Source organism: Echinops telfairi, unplaced genomic scaffold (assembly GCF_000313985.2).
Source record: "Echinops telfairi isolate 266 unplaced genomic scaffold, ASM31398v2 ScPeMD7_7420;HRSCAF=8458, whole genome shotgun sequence".
In the NCBI taxonomy this organism is placed as follows: Eukaryota; Metazoa; Chordata; class Mammalia; order Afrosoricida; family Tenrecidae; genus Echinops; species Echinops telfairi.
In genome coordinates this window covers 777,531-795,838 of record NW_022111320.1, presented here as the reverse complement: position 1 = coordinate 795,838, position 18,308 = coordinate 777,531, and the positions used below count along the sequence as shown (strand labels likewise).

Here is an 18,308-nt window from a genome sequence, read left to right as displayed (position 1 = left end):
ATAATTTATAAATTATCAAGGGTTTGTGTGGGCAGGGGGTTGGGGAGGAAGGGGAAGAAAGGGGGAACAGATTGCAATGATCCACATATAAACCCCCCACCCACATACCAAGGTAATGAACAACAGAAACGTGAGTGAAGGGAGATAGCATATTGTGTAAGACATGAAAATAATAATAATTTATAATTTATCAAGTGTTCACAAGGGTGGGAGAGGGAGAGAAAAAGGAGGAACTGATACCAAGGGCTCAAGTAGAAAGAACATGTTTTGGTAAGGATGATGGCAACATATGTACAAATATACTTGATACAATTGATGTATGGATTGTTTTAAGAGCTCTAAGAGCCCCCAATAAAATGATTCATTAAAAAATGAAAGAAAATGAGAATGAAACAAGTTTCGGCCTTTATTTGACCTTGGTCTTTTCGTAGCATGTTCAGAGGACAGATGCAGGTTTTTATTGAATGGGATGGGAATGTTTGTTGAAGAGGTGGGTGGAGTACAAAAGGCAGGGTTGAGGAAATGGAGTAACTGGTTGTTCACTCCATCATGAACCCCACACTTTTAGGTTTGTTGTTGCTCTCGCTTGATCCATTAATAATCCTAGCTGAAACTTTAGAACATGCTTCATATCTTTTAGCGCCATTTCCCCCTCCCCGCCTCCTCCCATTGTTCCCAAGCCTCACTAGGTGGGTGGTTATCCTTGTTCTGAAAACTTTGTTTCTTTTAATGTTCTTTGGACTCTTATTTTTTTCTTTTTGGGTCCATTATTATTCCTTTTCCCCAAACAGGCTTTGCAACGTCCACAATTCGATTCAAAATAACTTTAGATTTGAAATTCCCTTTTCTGTAATTGATCTCTTTTCTTTATTTTCTTGGATCCTGATTTCTATCAGCTAATAGATTTTTCATGTGTGTGCCTCTTTAGATGAATGTTGTTAGTTCTTATTACCCACCAAGAATAGGTTATATTGATTGTTTTTTATCCACACTTGGACTGGAATGGCTTGCGCCCTGTGTGTTTAACTCTTCAACTGCTTCTATTACAAATGCACTGGTTTTTGACCCTCACGGTAAAGTATCGCGGGAGTGGGACTGGCCACTTGTTTTCTTTGTGGAAGCTCTCACTTTTCATTTCTCTCTATTACAAACACGTAGGAACAACGGGGAATGTGCTGTCATTCAGTGAAACAAGAGCGCATCAAGTGGTTCAGCAGAAATCAGAGCAGTTCATGATTTATAACCAAAAGCAGCTCACGAGGATTTACCCCTCTGCCTACCGAATTGATTCCAGCAACTTCAACCCTCTTCCTTATTGGAATGCAGGCTGTCAGCTAGGTGGGTGTGCCCTGAGAAGGAACACTCTCAGTGCGCCCTGGCTTCATCCTGCCCTAATTCTATCCAACTTCCCACTTCCACAGTGGCCCTCAACTACCAGTCCGAAGGAAGAATGATGCAGTTAAACCGAGCCAAATTCAAGACAAATGGCAACTGTGGCTACGTCCTCAAACCCCAGCAAATGTGCAAGGGTATGTATTAATCTCACCACCGTGTCTCTGAACGCAGGTGGCCCCTATTAAAAGAACTCTATGGAAATTGGAATACCACAGTGGTTTACAAAATGATTTTTTTAAAAAAAAGTGGGGTAAATTGTTGGAATGTAAATGAGACTTTTTGTTAAAGCTATTTGGGTAACATGATATTTGGGTAACATGATATTTATCATTTTTCTCGTGAAGTTTGACTTATCCAAAGGGCCCTGCAGAGTGATGAGTTGCCATCTGAAATCCATTGTCCTTGCATGACCTTCCACGGTTCAAGCTCTGTTTGTCAGAAACTTTAGGTGGGCTTGGGAGTCTGAGATCAGTTGGGAAAATTAAAATACCTCTTGGAAGAATTTTATGAAGTCCTTTTACTTAGTGTAAACCGATTATAAAACAGGTCCAACAGAAAAGAAAGTATAATATCGTGTTAGATCAAAGAACACTTTCTTTTGGTTCGGTTTGATAAAATTCTTTTTATGTTATCCAAATTGAAGTCATAAACAATTTATCTAAGGAAAGTGTTGGCAGACGTGTCTCCTCGATTTTATGCTTTGCTTGTTTTCTTGCTCTTCTATTTGCATGATTTCATACCTTCTTCTATGCTTAAGAGAGTGTAGCTTAGGAAGTTACTTGGATCTGACCTAATTGCTCCCTTACTTGAGACTACTGGCACTCACTGACACCGCCTCTTTTCCCTCGTGCCAGGTTGGTAATTGCATTGCAGACACTTCTTTTCAAATGGCCTAATTGCCTGGCCTTTGAGGGCACAGATTCTAACAAAAACCATGGCTCTGGAAATGCCAGCTGGTGCTGCCTTCAGGGCAAAGTCACACTGAGGGTTGTGACAATTTTCTGCTCTAGGAAACACTGGGGTCATTCAACATTTATTGTTTCGTTGTTCACAGGCTTAAATCGTGCATGTGTTTCCCCTGTGGTACCAACTTCCAGTGTAACCTCTGCCTTACTTGGTTTAGGTACTTTCAATCCTTTCTCTGGTGACCCACTTCCTGCCAACCCCAAAAAGCAACTCATCCTGAAAGTAATCAGTGGCCAGCAACTCCCCAAACCTCCGGATTCCATGCTGGGCGACAGAGGCGAGGTAAATCACAGACAACTGAGTACATTCTGTGATAATTATGTTGTGTTTATGTTTTCTCATTATTCTTCAGAATTCTGTGTGTGTGTGTGTGTGTTGTAAGCTCTAGGAAATTAGTCATAAATGATTATTGACCTCATTTCAGGGATGCTAACTGACTTACTGACAAACGTTCTTGCATGCACCCTTCAGTTTGGAGGATTGTGGGACCATAATGCCCTTTACAATTCAAGCCTGACCCCATCAATGCTAAACTGGAGTGCAAACCCAATTTTATTATCGACCAAAACATTGTCTAGGACTGTGTCTTAACCTCCTCATGTTCTGGGACTTTCATCCCAGCTGCACATCAGATACCTGCTCTCCTGCCACCCGCTGCTGCTTGGCATATCCAAGTGTGCTATACTGACGCATCATGACTGTAAAATGCTCCCTTGTATGATCAGGGTTCACTCTACACCTTTGATTCTAGGATTCCCATTACCCTAGTTTTACCCTTCTATTTTCCCCTGTCTCAGGGCATCTCTTATGCTCATGTCCTTCTTCTCAGAGATGGTCCATCGTTTTATGCTTGCTCTGCCACTCTCAACTGTTTTCAGTAATAATTTTTGGATCCTGATACTTTTGGTATCTGGTGAGACCTATGGAACTCAGAATAATGTTTTTAAAGCCATAAACTAATTTTATTAAAATATAATTATTAAAGTAAGGAACAAATTATACCATATTAATATTTTAGTCCTTAACAATGCAATAAAAATCAGGGTCTATCTTCAGATCTAATAATTTTGGAATAATTATTATAAGTGATATGGTAGCATAATGAGTTATGCATTGGGCTACTAACCAAAAGGTTAGCAATTTGAAACTAGCAGCTGTTCCATGGAAGAAAGATGAGGCCTTACAAGTAAAGAGTCTCTGAAATCCACAGGGGCAGTTCTACCCTGTCTTACAGGTTCACTATGAGTCTGCATCATTCAATGACAGTGAGTTTGAGTTGTAAGAGGTATATTGAGACTATAATGTGACATGAAGAGATGTATGATTCCTATTCGACACAACGTCATTGACATTACTAATAACACTGAAGTGTGTTTTAGTAAGAGATTAAAAGACATGCACCCACTCCTCACTTATCGACATGCTCAGATTTTAAAGATGAGATCATTAACATAAAAATTGTCACTATGCAAAAATGGAGGATGACTGCATCATTACATAACTGTCGGTATTTATCATTCCATAACTGTCAACCCCCTAGCATCATGGCCTAGTCAAGTTGACACATAACCATAAGCATCACAGCCAACATTACTGTTACCTGGTACCAAGGCATTCGCTGCTACCAGATGTACGTTGTTAATGCCCACACCGGTCAGATAGTAGATTCTTTACTATTGTCATAAATTCAAGGCATCCGATAACTTTCCACAGGTGTACAGCTTTATTTACAGCAATTAAATGATCAGTTATAGTTGTACTACATTAATCAATGTGACTTTTCCATTACAGTAAACCCTCCTTCTTTCATCCCCAATAACCATTTAAACGTTGTTTCTTTATACATTGACCTTTTCTTGGTAAATGAGGTCATATAATACTTGCTTTTTGTAACTGGATGATTTCACTAAGCATAATGTCTTCAGCCCTGCTGTAGGGATGAAGTATCGGCATTCCATGTCTCTGACTGACTGTATAGTAGTCTGTTGTATGCATGTACCATCCTTTGTTTATCCAAGCATCTGCCGATGGGCATTTAGGTTGGTTCCACTTTGGGGCCATTATAAACGAGCTGCAATGAAACTTGTATATAATTCTCTTTTTTTAGCCTCCGCTTTCACGTTTCATGGCATATCCCTATGTGTGAGATTGTTGGGGCATGTAGAATGTGATGATTTTTATTTAAAGATGACCTTGGGCCCTTAGTAAGTAATTTAGAGTATAGGCCCTGAGATAGTACCACACCATTTAGATAGGTCAGGTGATCTTAGGGAAACTTGCTAGCTCATTTATGTCTTGATATACTTTGCTGTAAAATGGGAATAATAATCATAATAATACTTGCCTCATGAAGTTGTTGTAATTACTCAACAATGAAAGCAGGTCAAGCATCTTTAAGAGTATATTGTGGATACACAGTAAGTGCTTGCTACAGTTTAGCTCTTCTCTTTAATTTTTGTGTCACTCTCTCCACTATTCTTGTAACTGGGAAAACTTGGCCGTCAGTATAACATCTTCCAGTTCCTCTCATCATACAGCACGTATGAAGACTTCATTTTTCCTACTGGCTGAGTACTATCGTCCATTGCATGGATCATATTTTGTCTAGCTACTCATCTATTGATGGGTATTTGGATATTTCTACATTTTGGCTATTGTGAATCATGCGACAGTGAACTTTAGTGTTCAAGTCTAGTTTGGAGCCACTGCACTCCAGGAGTTGCTGGGTCACATGGTGGTTCTATTTTGAGATTTTTGGGGAACCACCACTCTGCTTTCCATTTTGCATTTTTCCAACAGTGGATAAGGGTTCTAATTTCTCCAGGTCCTGGCCAACATTGGTTACTTGGTGGTTTTTAAATTTTCATTTATCTAGTCTTAGTCATCTTAGAAGGAGTGAACTATTATCTCATTGTCATTTGGTTTACATTTCTCTGATGTGTAATGATGCCAGTCATCTTTTATTTTATTATAAATCATGTTATTGGGGACTCATACAACTCTTACCACAATCCATCCATCCATCCATTGTGTCAAGCACATTTGTACATATGTTGCCATCAACGTTTTCAAAGCATTTTCTTTCTACTTGAGCCCTTGATATCAGCTTCTCATTTTTTCCCCTCCCTCACCACTCTTCCCTCATGAACCCTTGATAACCTATAGATTGTTATTATTTTTTCATGTCTTGCACCATCTGATTTCTCCCTGTACTCCCTTGTCTGTTGTCCATCCCCCTGGGAGGGGGTTATAGATAGGTCATAGTGATTGGTTCCCCCTCTCTCCCCTCACCTTCCCCTTCCCACCCTGGTATGGCGACTCTCAATATTGGTCCCAAGGAGTTTATTTGTCCTGGATTCCCTGTGTTTCCAGCTCTTATCTGTACCCATGTACATGCTCTGGTCTAGCCAGGTTTTTAAGGTAGAATTAGGGTCATGATAGTTGTTGGGGGGCGGGGGAGGAAGCATTAAAGAACCAGAGGAAAGCTGTATGTCTCATCAGTGCTATACCACACCCTGGCCAGTCATATTTTTATGTTCAGTGATTATTTGAATATCCTCTTGGCTGAAAAAAATTTTGTTCAAGTCCTTTGCCTATTTTATAATTGGGTTATTTGTTTTTATGTTGTTAAGTTGTCCAAGTTTTGGGCATGTGCACTCTTCCCCCCCCTCAACTATTTTATTGGGAGTTAACACAGATATCATATCATTCCATAGGCCAATCACATCAGGCAGTATTGTGCAATTGCTACCACAATCCGTTTCAAAACATCCTTTCCTTTCTTGAACTTGCCATCAGCTCTCTTTTACCCTCCACCTCCACCTGCACTCACACACACCTCACCACACTGTACCTCCAAGAACCCTATTCGACTTGCTGTCCCTAGAGGTCCATCAATCTCGTGTTTCATAGCGTGTGCTTCTTTATATTTCGCTTCTTTTGCTCAGCATTATATCTAAGAGAAATTTCTTCTTATTCATTGTTGTGTGCTGTACCATTAAATGAATATTGTACACGAAAATCCTTCCTCATGATAGACATTTGCCAGATTTTCAATTTTTAACTGGATAATTGCTCTGACCATTTATGAATGGGCAAAACCTCTCTTGTATACGAGGTATGAACACAGCCTTGGGATGATAGGTTCCCTGGGCAAACTTTACATGCATTAGTGAATATTGCAAATAAAAATGTAAAGTATTTTTTTGGTCATTCCTATTCCTTATTTGTGCATTTGCTGTAGTTGGTACAGTTCCGCTTCTATGGTAAGTCTCTAGTATAACTGATTGCTATTGAAATGTGGGCACTTTGGTAAATATTTGAAATTATTTCACTCATGTATAGAAATATGCCATTTGTAATAGTGCCTTCTCTTTATTTACATAGATCATTGACCCCTTTGTTGAAGTTGAAATCATTGGATTGCCTGTGGATTGTTGTAAAGATCAGACCCGTGTGGTAGATGACAATGGTAAGATGATAATCTGTGCTCCCTTTTAATCAGGGTTCTCTAGAAATAGAATTTTCATAGAAAAGTAAAAATAAAAAAATAAAAAAAAGAAAAGTGAAAATATCTGTATAGTAACAAAATGACTCACTAAAATCTATAGCCGCCATCTGCATTGTGCTAAAGTGAGTGCAACATAACATTAAGCAAATGGATATAACCTTTGCTCTCAAGACTTGCTTCTGGAATAAACATTATTTCTAATGAATAGAATAAGAGACATTTTTAAAGGATGAATTAAAAATTAACTTAGTACCAAAGCATATTAGTGGTCACCAGGGACAAGTGAGAGGGAGAGAAAAAGAGAAATTTGTTGCTTAAGAGAGCATCTGTTAGGGTGACGGAAAACTTAGAGGCAGATAACATCAATAGTTGAGGAAAACAGTGGACATAACTAATATCACTGATTGTCCACAGGGGCATTGGTGGTATAGTGGACTGTGTGTTGGGCTGCTGTCCTCAGGGCCACGTGTTTGACCTCACCAGCTGCTCTGAGGGAGAAAGATGAGGCTTTCTGCTCCCGTAGGGAGTTGTAGTCTTGGAAACGCATGGGAGCAGTTCTACTCTATCTATGGGGCAGTCTGAGTCTCCTCGATTTCAGTGAGTTTTGAGTTTTTAATCTCTCTGAGTTGTACACAGAAAGAGTATTGAAATGGTTAATGACTTGTTACGTGTGGACTTAAAGCAATACAAATAAAAAAGTAAGTTAAAAAACTCTTAGAAAACTGCATCTATGGTACTTTTGAATTATTTCTTTATAGCACGAGTTTCCTCAAGGTTTAACTAACAAAGCTTCAATTGCTTAGTGACTTCTCAGTTCTTCTGCAGCATGTATGGAAATTCGGCATATTCTGGCAAAACAACTTCTTCAATATTTATTTGTAGTGAATGACTAGCATTCTCCCTCTCATTATCTTTTTTGTGGAAGTATAAAGTAAGACTTCTATCCCTTAAACCTCATCTTTCCTTCATAATTTTCTAAAATGTTATTCACTAATTTTTTCACACAGTTGACAAACATCATTGAACATTTATTGTTCTCAGCTTGTAGTCATTAAGACTTTGAGATAAATTTAAATCACAATCCTTAAAAGACTTGAGAAATTTTGGGTTGATAGAGAGACCTGGGGCAGCGGTGGTGCTTTAAGAATTTCCATGGCCCATGGAGGGTCCGGGATAATTTCCCAGCCAGTTTACCTGTTGTCCAGCTGTCTGTCAGTGGAAACTTGTGCACTGCTATGATGCTGAACAAGTTTCAGTAGAGCTCCTAAAGAAAAAGGGACTAGGAAGAAAGGCCTGGCAGTCTACTTTTAAAAATTAGCCATTGAAAACTTTACAGACCATAATAGTTCCATCTGCAACAATCATGAGAAGAACTTTTAGGGTAAGATGATCGTGTTATTCTATTGCGAATGGGGTTGCGATGAATCAAAGGCTAACTCCACAACAGCTGACAGCAGAGTTGTTCTAAGTGTTGGTTAAATGGAAGGTATTTGGGTTTCATGAATAGAATAAGCTTGTTACTTATTAAAATAACATATTTAAAATAAGAAGCTTTCCTAAATTTTGTTTTCCCATCCAAGTTCATTCATTTTTTGTTTGTTTGTTTCCTCCTAAGTCTCAGGAATAATTGATAGGTCTTCACCAATTCAATAGACAGATTTCCTCTCTTGTTAAGGAGGAATGTTTCAATGATTTTCCGCCTGTAATTATCACATTAGATTGAAGCTATTTATGTGGTTAAGTGGCCCATGCCTCCTGAATGCACACATACAATGATGCTAAAGTTGATTTTTAGAAAGGAAATACAAAAATGCATATAATGCTTGATTTGCTATCAAATCACATGCTTTTATCTGTTATTTAAAATATAAACTAAAGTATTTATATCCTTTTTGCTTTATAGTATTTAAGTTGATTTATATAGCTTTCCTATTCATTTTCAGAAGCTATGAAAAATAATACCATCTTCATTTATGAGGGTCTTGCTTTAAAAGGAGCTGCTGAGAATCATTACTGCACAGTCTAATTTGGCCCTGTCCCAAATTGTCTTTAAGCACATAATCTTTTCTCCAATATAAAATGAGTTTTAGATACTTGTAATTTCTACTTAAAAAAATCAAGGACCTAAGTTTCTTGTGTAACTTTGAAAGAGATATATTTTCAAGAGTCAGTAGTATATATGTTTTTTTTCCTAATTAGAGCAATAAACATAAAAACAAAAAGCATACCAACTCTCACAACGTCAGAGGTTGGCTACAGCAATGAGATAGACTGATATATGTATCACAGCATTGAAACCTACAAAGCACCCTATAAAATGGTTGAGGGTGATCATTACAGTAGCTGGATCCTTTGTGGGCAAGAAGGTTGATGGCATGGGAGAGGAAGGGCATTCTTAATTATTCTCAGATTACAACTATAGATAATTCTTGAGCTTATTGGAGCATTCTAAGTATTACCTAAAAGCCCTTTCTCTACAATGCAATTTGGCATCAAAGATTAATAGAGTTGATGTGATAATTTACAGGCAATTTTCTTACCAATTATTTTCAAGCGATGTTGTAAATTCCAAGACCCTATTTCAGGAAGGCATCCTGGAGTGTACCAGTCTTCTTCCTGAGTTTAATAACCATTGCAAGCAATTTTCACTGTCTACTGTGCAGATGTGCCTGCCGACGCAGTCTTAGCTACGCCTGCTGGTTTTCTGATTTTTTTTCCTTTTTCATTTCTCTGAGGATTTAACCCTGTGTGGGAAGAAACACTGACATTTACTGTGCACATGCCAGAAATCGCTTTGGTTCGCTTCCTTGTGTGGGATCACGATCCCATTGGACGAGATTTCGTTGGGCAAAGAACTGTGACCTTCAGCAGCTTGGTGCCTGGTAGGTGTGGCTTGGCTTTTTTCTTTAAACTGACCAGTCATTCTGCTTCATAAGGTATAATATGTAACATGTGTGACATAATGGTAAGTTTAAAAGTATTGCTGAAAAATTCACAGAAAACTTTATTAATCAAAAATGTAAAAATTAGGAGTTCTGAGAGGATGGTGCTGAACTAGAGTCCCCGTGTAGAACTCACCTTGTTTGGCCCAGAGATAGACAGGTGAGGAGGCCAATTCTGGGAATTTAGACACAGAACCTAGAGTCTCAGCACTTCAGGTTTATTTTGGAACTCTCTCTCTTTGATTTTGGCCCAAAGACCACGCAGTGGAGCTCGCTGCAGTCTCCCCTCTCCCCTACCTTAAGAGGGTCAGTGGGGTGACACGTTCCAGCCTCCTTCCTTCTCCCCTAGTTCTGTGACCGTTCAGTGAAGGGCAATATCCCAACCCAGACCATCTCCCAAGTGTAGCCCATGATGCCCTCATGGACCTCTGGAAGCCCTGGATACTGGAGCTCATGTTGGCTTGTGGAATAGAGCCAACATGAAACCCGCCCCTGAAGGTGATTGTGGAAGTTAGGCTGGTCCCCTGGCTGGTGGACTTTTTGAAGTGTTTCCCTTACCCTCATCTACAGTTTGAAGCAGCCTGGGCGCTGACCAGCATCACCTCAGAACCCTCGTTGCTGACCCAGGCTGTTGTGGACATGGTGCCATCCAGCCCCTGATGGAGCTCCTGTCTTCCCCCAATGTGTCTGTGTGAGAACAGGCAGTGCGGGCCCTGGGTAATATAGCAGGTGACAACACAGAGTTCAGAGACATTGTTATTTCAAGCAATGTTATCCCACATCTCCTAGCCCTGGCTTCAACCACCATACCAACCCCCTCTTTCCACACGGAGGGAAACATTGTCATGGGAACAGATCAGCATACCCAGAAGGCCATCGATGAGGACATGCTGGATTTTCTGGCCCAGCTCTTGAGGCACCCCAAGTCCTCCATCCAGAGGGAGGCGGCCTGGATCGTGAGCAACATGGCTGCAGGGAACTGCCAGCAAATCAAGCAGCTAATCAATCACGGCATGCTGCCCAACTTGGTGTCTTTGCTGAAAAAATGGAGAGTTTAAAGTCCAAAAAGAGGCTGTGTGGGTAGTGGCTAACTTCACGATGGGGAGCACCACAGATTCGTTGACCATGCTCATCCAATCTGGAGTCCTGGAGCCCCTGATGAGTCTGCTCACTTGTCAGGACCACAAGACCATTGTCATCATCCTTCACCATCTTCTATATTCTCCAGTCTGCAGTGAATTCTCACGAGATGGAGAAGCTCCATCTTATGCTAGAACAACTAGGCACCATTGAGAAAATGAGGCATTACAACTTCAGGAGAACCATCAGATTGGGCAGACTGTGTTCAACTTTATCGAGAACCTTCTCACGGAGGAAGAAGGTGAGTGTACCCTCCTAGACCTTGAAGACAGCACACACTTCAAGCCTGAAACCCTAACCCCCCCAAACCCCACAACTTCAAGCCAACATGCAAACCCTACATGAGAACTCCTTGATTCATTAGCAGTACTCGTCACACTTAGCATGCCTCAGGTAGAAAGCTTTTTAAAGTATTAAATAAAGGGGTTTGTTGACCCTTTGGTGAAGGGCTTTACTCCCTTGCTGGGTCCCCCTCCTCCTCTTCATACAAAGGCCAGGCTCTAATGGCACCCAGATAAATACTCCCAGCTCACTTGAAAGGGATCCAGCCCCGGTGTGACAGGAACACAACGTGAGCACTGTGGAGGCTTCAAGAGGAGATTACATTTTTCTCCTATTTTATTTTGAAAAACAAAACTCTTTTCCTGCCAGAGGAACTGGAACCCAGCACCCCTGCTTCTTGGTGGCTCCCTCTCCTCTGTCTAGGCATCTGGATGACATGGAAACTTACTGTCCTTATAAAAACTGCCTCCTGTTTGGAAGTCCCCCCTCTCCCGGCACCTTAGACCTCCCCACGCCCACACACACACTCCAGTACTCTATTTCCACCCTGGGGCCACATGCAAAACAGATAGTACTGAGTTGTGCAGAAACCCACAATAAAAGGGCCTTCTGCTGTAAGCACAGAAGTACCCCACTCTTCCTATGTAATATAGAGGGTCGATAAGTGACTCTGGTAGAAATCTTAATATACTGCTCACCTACCCCAACCACCATGACCTCAAAACCCCACTTCCTCCACCTCAGTATTACACACTCTCTTAGAACCTACCAACTAGGAACACATCTCCTATAACCCCTTCTCCAACTCATCAAACATTACTATACTTAACAGGAAGGCTTCCTATGGTTAATATTACCACTTAAAGCCTACTACCAAGCACCTATATCCTATTCCTCTTACCCAGCCAACTATCATTCCCTTCTCTTCTCCACACAGTAGGATTTTCAGTTCCTAACTGATCCTCCTTAACCTAAAGAGTCAACCCCTCCCCTCCTACACAGACACAGCCCAGAAGTCCATGCATCATCGACAGCTCAACCAATATGTGGCACAAACCACAGTCATCATCAGCCACCACAAAAAATCAAGAGAAACAAAAGCCAACAACTGAAGATTATCCAGACCCAATGGAATACACAGAAAAAGAAGCCCTTGAACTGCCAAATAGAGAATACAAGAAAATTATGCTTAGGACCCTATAAGAGATTAGGGGATCAATCCTGAAAATAGATGGAAAAATGGAGATACTAAAAACCTCATACCCAAAGGAAATTCAGGAACTAAGTGATGACTTAGTAGAGATCCAAAACAAAGTACAAGATTTGACCAACAGAAGGAAGAAATGGAAAATAAAATCAGTGAACTTGAAGGCAATCACGCAGATTTCAGCAAATGAGAAACTCAAACATAAATATGAAAGAATCTGAAGAAAGCCTGAGGATGATGTGGGATGCCATGAAGCAAAATAATATTTGAATTATTGAGGTGCCTGAGCAGGAAGAAACAAATACGTCTACAGATAAAATAGTAAGAGAATTCTTGGAAGAAAATTTCCCCAATATCACAAAGGAGATGATGATAACCATTCAAGATGCAGAGAGAACACAAAGTAGATACTCCGCCCTGTCCCCCCCAAACCAACCAAACAAAAAACCACATGAAGACATATAGTAGTCAAATTGTCAAACTTTAAGGAAAAGGAGAGAATCATGAGTGCAGATAGAAAGACTAAGGCAGCCATTGATAGGTAAACAGATAAGAATAAACTTGGACTTTTCCTCAGAGACCATATAGGAAAGAAGGAATTGGAGCAACATATTCCAAAAGTTGAAAGACAACAACTGCAATCCAAGAATCCTTTATCCAGCAAAGCTTTCATCAAATTTGAAGGAGAGAAAAAAAATTGAACCAGGAAATATTTAAAGAATTAATAAAAACAAAACCATTATAAAAAATACTATGGGCAGAAAAGCAGTAGCTACAGCACTCAAACATGAGACCACCACAGGGTGTTATATCACCCAGAGACCAACCCACTGGAAACAGAAAGTAAATCATACAAATCTAGTAGAGAAACAAAGACACGAATTAGCTACACACACACACACATGCACACACACACACACACACACACACCACACCATAAAAGGGGAGAAAGGAGAATATCAAGCACAAATAATACAAGATTACAGCAATTAATCTACATTTAGATTTAATTACACTGTCAATGGACTCAATGTGCCAATCAAAAGACAAAAAGTAACAGATTGGAATAAACTACAGGATCCATCAATCTGCTGCCTTCAAGAGATACATCTCAAAAAAACTAGACTGAGATTCAAAGGATGGTGAAAAATTTACCAAGCTAATGACAAAGCAGGGGTGGCAATATTAATCTCTGACAAAATAGACTTCAAGGTTCATGACATAACAAGAGAAAAGAATGGGCATTACATAATGCTCAACGGATCAATATGCCAAGAACATATAACCATAATAAACATAAATGCACCCAACAAAAGACCCTCAAAATTCATCAACCAAATCCTCAAAGAGATGAAAAGAGAAATCACCAGATCAATAATAATAGTAGGAGATGTAAATACACCATTCTCAAAGGAAGATAGATCCACCGGTAAGAAACTCACTAAAGCAACAAAAGAGCTGAACAACACAATTGAGCAACTCAATTTCCTAGATTTTTACAGTGCTCTTCAACCAACAGCAAAAAAACAAGACAAGATAAAACAAAAAACCCACATCCTTCTCCAGTGCACAGGGCTCATATTCTAAAATGGACCACATGATGGGTCATAAAGCAAGCTTGAGAAAATTCAATCACAGAGATCATTCAAATCATCTTATCCCACCACAGTGCCAGAAAGCTGGAAATCAACAATAGAAAGGATTAAAAAAATGACAAACACTTGGAGACTCAACAACACACTACTCAAAAGAGATTGGATAATAGCTCAAATAAGAGAGGGAATTAGGAAGTTCCTAAAAACTAATGAGAATGTTTTTACACACAACATACAACAGCCTATGGGGCACAACCAAAGCTGTAATTAGAGGTCACTTTACAGCAATCAATGCACAAATGAAAAAGGATGAGAGATTCGTGTTCAACACCTTAACACCTCCAATAATTGGAACAGTCAACAGCATAAACTTTCCAACAGCAAAAGATGATAAGTCATAAAAATTAGAGCAGAAATAAATGAACTGAAAAGCAGAAAAACAATGTGAAAATCAACAGAGCAAAAAGTTGTTTCTTTGAAAGGATCAACAAAATCAACAAACTACTAGCAAATTTAACAAAGGAAAAGGAGATAACAGTATCTAGAATTAGTGATGAAATAGGGGGTTATAACAGACCCAAATGAAGTAAAAAAGATTAATGACGCAGTATTATGAAAGATTGTATTCCAAAAAATTCAGTAATCTGAATGACATGGACAAATACCTAGAAAAACACTCTTCCCAAATTAACACTTGTAGACATTAAGACCTTGAACAGACCCATAGCAAAAGAAGAAATAGACAGGGTCATCAAGAAACTCCCAACTGAAAAAAAGCCCAGGTCCAGATGGCTTCACAGGAGACTTCTATCAAGTATTCAGAGAAGAGCTGACACCAATTCTACACAAACTCTTCCAGAACATAAAAAGGGACAGCAAATCCCCAAACTCATTCTATGAAACCAGCATAACCCTGCTACCCAAACCAGGCAGACTCCCCCAAGGATAGAGAACTACAGACTGATATCCCTCATGAACATAGATGCAAAAATTCTCAACAAAATCTTGGCCAATAAAATCTAAAGGCAATTCACAAAACAAAACAAAAACAAGAACAATACATCATGACTAAATAGGATTCATACCAGGGATGCAGGGATGGTTCAACATTCAAAAAACACCGCATGTAATCCACCACATTAACAAGAAAAAAGATAAGACCCATATGATCATATCAATGGATGCTGAGAAAGAATTTGGCAATATCCAAAACCTACTCCTAATAAAAGTTCTCAAGAAAGGATTAGAAGGGAAAATTCTCAACACAATAAAGGCTATATAAGAAAAAAATCAATAACCAATATTACATTCAATGGAGAAAAGCTGAAAACAATTCCACTGAATAAGGGAACCTGACCAAGATGTCCCTTAGCCCCACTCGTATTCAACATTGTGCTGGAAGTCCTAAGCAGTACCATAAGAAAACAGCAAAAAATTAAGGGAATTAATTGGGCAAAGAAAAAAAGTGAAACTTCCATTATTTGCAGACAATATGATATTATATATTGAGAATCCTAAGGTGTCCACAATAGGATTGCTGGAAACAATAGAGTTTAGTAGAGTAGCAGGATACAAGATTAACAAGCAGAAATCAATTGAATTCCTATACACTAGTGATGAGAATACATACAAAGACATCAAGAAACAATACCATTCACAATAGCCATGCCATAGCTGAAATACTTAGGAATAAACCTACCCCCCCAAACAAACAAAGACCTGCACAAAGAAAACTTCAGAACATTATTATGAGAAAGCAAAAGAGACCTATATAAATGAAAATATATTACATGTTTGTGCATCAGAAGACTCAATATAGTGAAAATGTCAATACTACCTAAAGCAATCTACAGATTCAATGCAATTTCGTTCCAAATTCCAGCATCAATCTTTAAAGAAATGGAAAAATTAATTACCAGCTTCATATGGCGAGGGAAGATGCGCAGGATAGGCAAAAAGCTCCACAAAAGGAAGACAATTGTAGGTGGTCTTGCATTACCTGACCTCAAAACCTACTACACAGCCACAGTGTTCAAAACAGCCTGGTTTGGTATAATGATAGATACATGGACCAAGGGATCAGGACAGAAAACCTAGAAATAAAAGCATCTGCATACGGACACTGAATTTTGACAAAGGCCAACTAAACATTAAAAGAGAAGCAGATGCCCTTTTCCATAAGTGGTGCTGGAAAAACTGGATATGCTACCAACAGAAGAATGAAACAAGATCCATAGCTCTCCCCATGCACAACAACAAACTCAATGTGGATCAAAGACCTAAGTGTAAAACCCAAAGCTATCAGGATCATCAATGAGAAAATTGGGACAAATCTAAATCCTCTAGTGCAGGAGATACATGGGCTATCTGTTATCTCTATAGCAGAGAAAATACAGTCCATGGTAGACAAAATAGATGAGTGGGACCTATTAAAAATAAGAGTTGTGTACCTTAAAATTTTTCATGAAAAGAGTAAAAAGAGAGCCCATAGATTGAGAAAAGATATTTAGCAATAACATAATGGATAAAGGACTAACTACTAAAATCTACAGTATATTATAAGCCTACAACAGAAAACAAAACAAAACTAACAACCCTTGCAGAAAGTGGGCAAAGGACCTGAACAGACGATTCACAAATGGTGACACTCAAATGGCTAATAAGCACATGAGGAAATGCTCCCATTGACTAGCCGTCTGGGATGCAAATCTAGTCTAACCCCCATAACTGTAACCCAATTAAAAAAAACGAAACAAAACAACAAATGCTGGAGAGGTTGTGGTAAGATTGGAAGTCTTATCCACTGTTGGTGGCCTATCAATACGTACATCCACTGTGGAAGGTGATATGGTGATTCCTAAAGCAGTGGCAATTGAAATACCATTTGACCAAACAATAACATTACTGGGCATATACTCAAAAGAAATAAGAAACAGATCACAGACAAATGTCTGCTCCCCCATGTTCATTGCAGCAAAATTTACAATAGCAAGAAGTTGGAAACAACTTAAATTGCCATTAGTAGAAGAGTGGATGAAAAAAAATTATGGCATATACACACTGTGGAATACTCCACATCCCTTAAAAACAGCAATGAAACTATGAAAGACCTGGAGGGATCTGGAAGACATTATGGTGAGTGAAGTTAGTCAATCACCAAAGGACTACTGTAGGAACAAGCTCAGGCTTGTAGGGCATGCAGTCTGCTCGCCAGAGGGGCCAGACAGCCTGGTAGAGAGCCTGACTGGTGCCAATGAACCACACACCGTCTGCTTTCGGTCAGTACTTTGAAGGTCACTTTGCCAGAAGGTGCCTCATGTCAGCTGGGATCAAGTGGTCAGGGGAGGGGGAGGGGATGTTGTCTACTTTGTGGCTGCCTTGCAAAGCTATGATGAGGTCCCCCTGGATAGGTGGACACCCTCTCCGAGGATGAGGGACACTGATTGAAAAAGAAACCAGGCGAGGGGAAGGAGCAGACATGTCTGGGGACACCAGTGCATGTCTGTTGGGAGGAAAAGCAGGAGAAGCAGCCTCCAGTTGGTGGCAAGATTAACGGAAAATACTTTGGGGGACCCTAAGCGGGGACAGTCACTGGTGATATGCACCGAATAGACCACATTGACCCCAGCCTCCAGGTGCATCCTGGGGACTCGGGCCGGTGCCATGGAATGCTGGGACATAGAATCCTGGATCTCCAGGGTGCAGGGCCTGCTCCAGAGGCAGAAACTCCACCGGGTGAACTGGACTCTACTTCAGACACACTTGTCACCTGAGGACCTCGGTCAGAAAATCCATGGTGTCTGAGGAAGCAGCAGAAGGCTGCGCCAAGGTTGATGAACTGTTGGTAGGCAGACAGACATGGTCTTGCTACATCAATGCCCTGTAGGCTGTGTTAAGATATGTTTTATTCTGGGAAACATGTGACTGACATTCTCAGTGATGATTATTGTAAAATTTACCTGACAATTAACCCCCAGAGTTTGTGTAAATAACATCTATCCGCAAAAGGATTGATTCTGTACAAGTGAGCAATTCAGGTACTGTGATATGGAGTTAGCCTATATTGGCCCAATACCCCTCTCTCAACAGGGCTTTAAAAAATGAGTACGAGGGGTGAATAAAGGGCAATATTAATGGCGATCTTTATTCCCTAGGGGGATGATCGGTAAGACTCTCCACCATAAATGAACAAGGAGATTTTGAAAGAGAGCCAAAAGCAGATAAAGATCAAACAAACAAACATAGATCCAGGAAAGGGGGGAGGCAGTTCA

The 18,308-nt window shown here is 39.9% G+C and overlaps 1 protein-coding gene across 1 annotated transcript in view; it reads left to right on the top strand.

Moving 5' to 3' along the window:
• The window catches only part of PLCH1 (phospholipase C eta 1), a 261,944-nt gene that overhangs the window by 232,480 nt on the left and 11,156 nt on the right, over nucleotides 1-18,308 (top strand). The window contains exons 16-20 of the mRNA XM_045297657.1: nucleotides 1,159-1,338; nucleotides 1,422-1,529; nucleotides 2,519-2,643; nucleotides 6,748-6,832; nucleotides 9,607-9,753. Coding sequence (XP_045153592.1) covers nucleotides 1,159-1,338; nucleotides 1,422-1,529; nucleotides 2,519-2,643; nucleotides 6,748-6,832; nucleotides 9,607-9,753 — 645 coding nt within the window. The remainder of the gene's footprint in view (nucleotides 1-1,158; nucleotides 1,339-1,421; nucleotides 1,530-2,518; nucleotides 2,644-6,747; nucleotides 6,833-9,606; nucleotides 9,754-18,308) is intronic.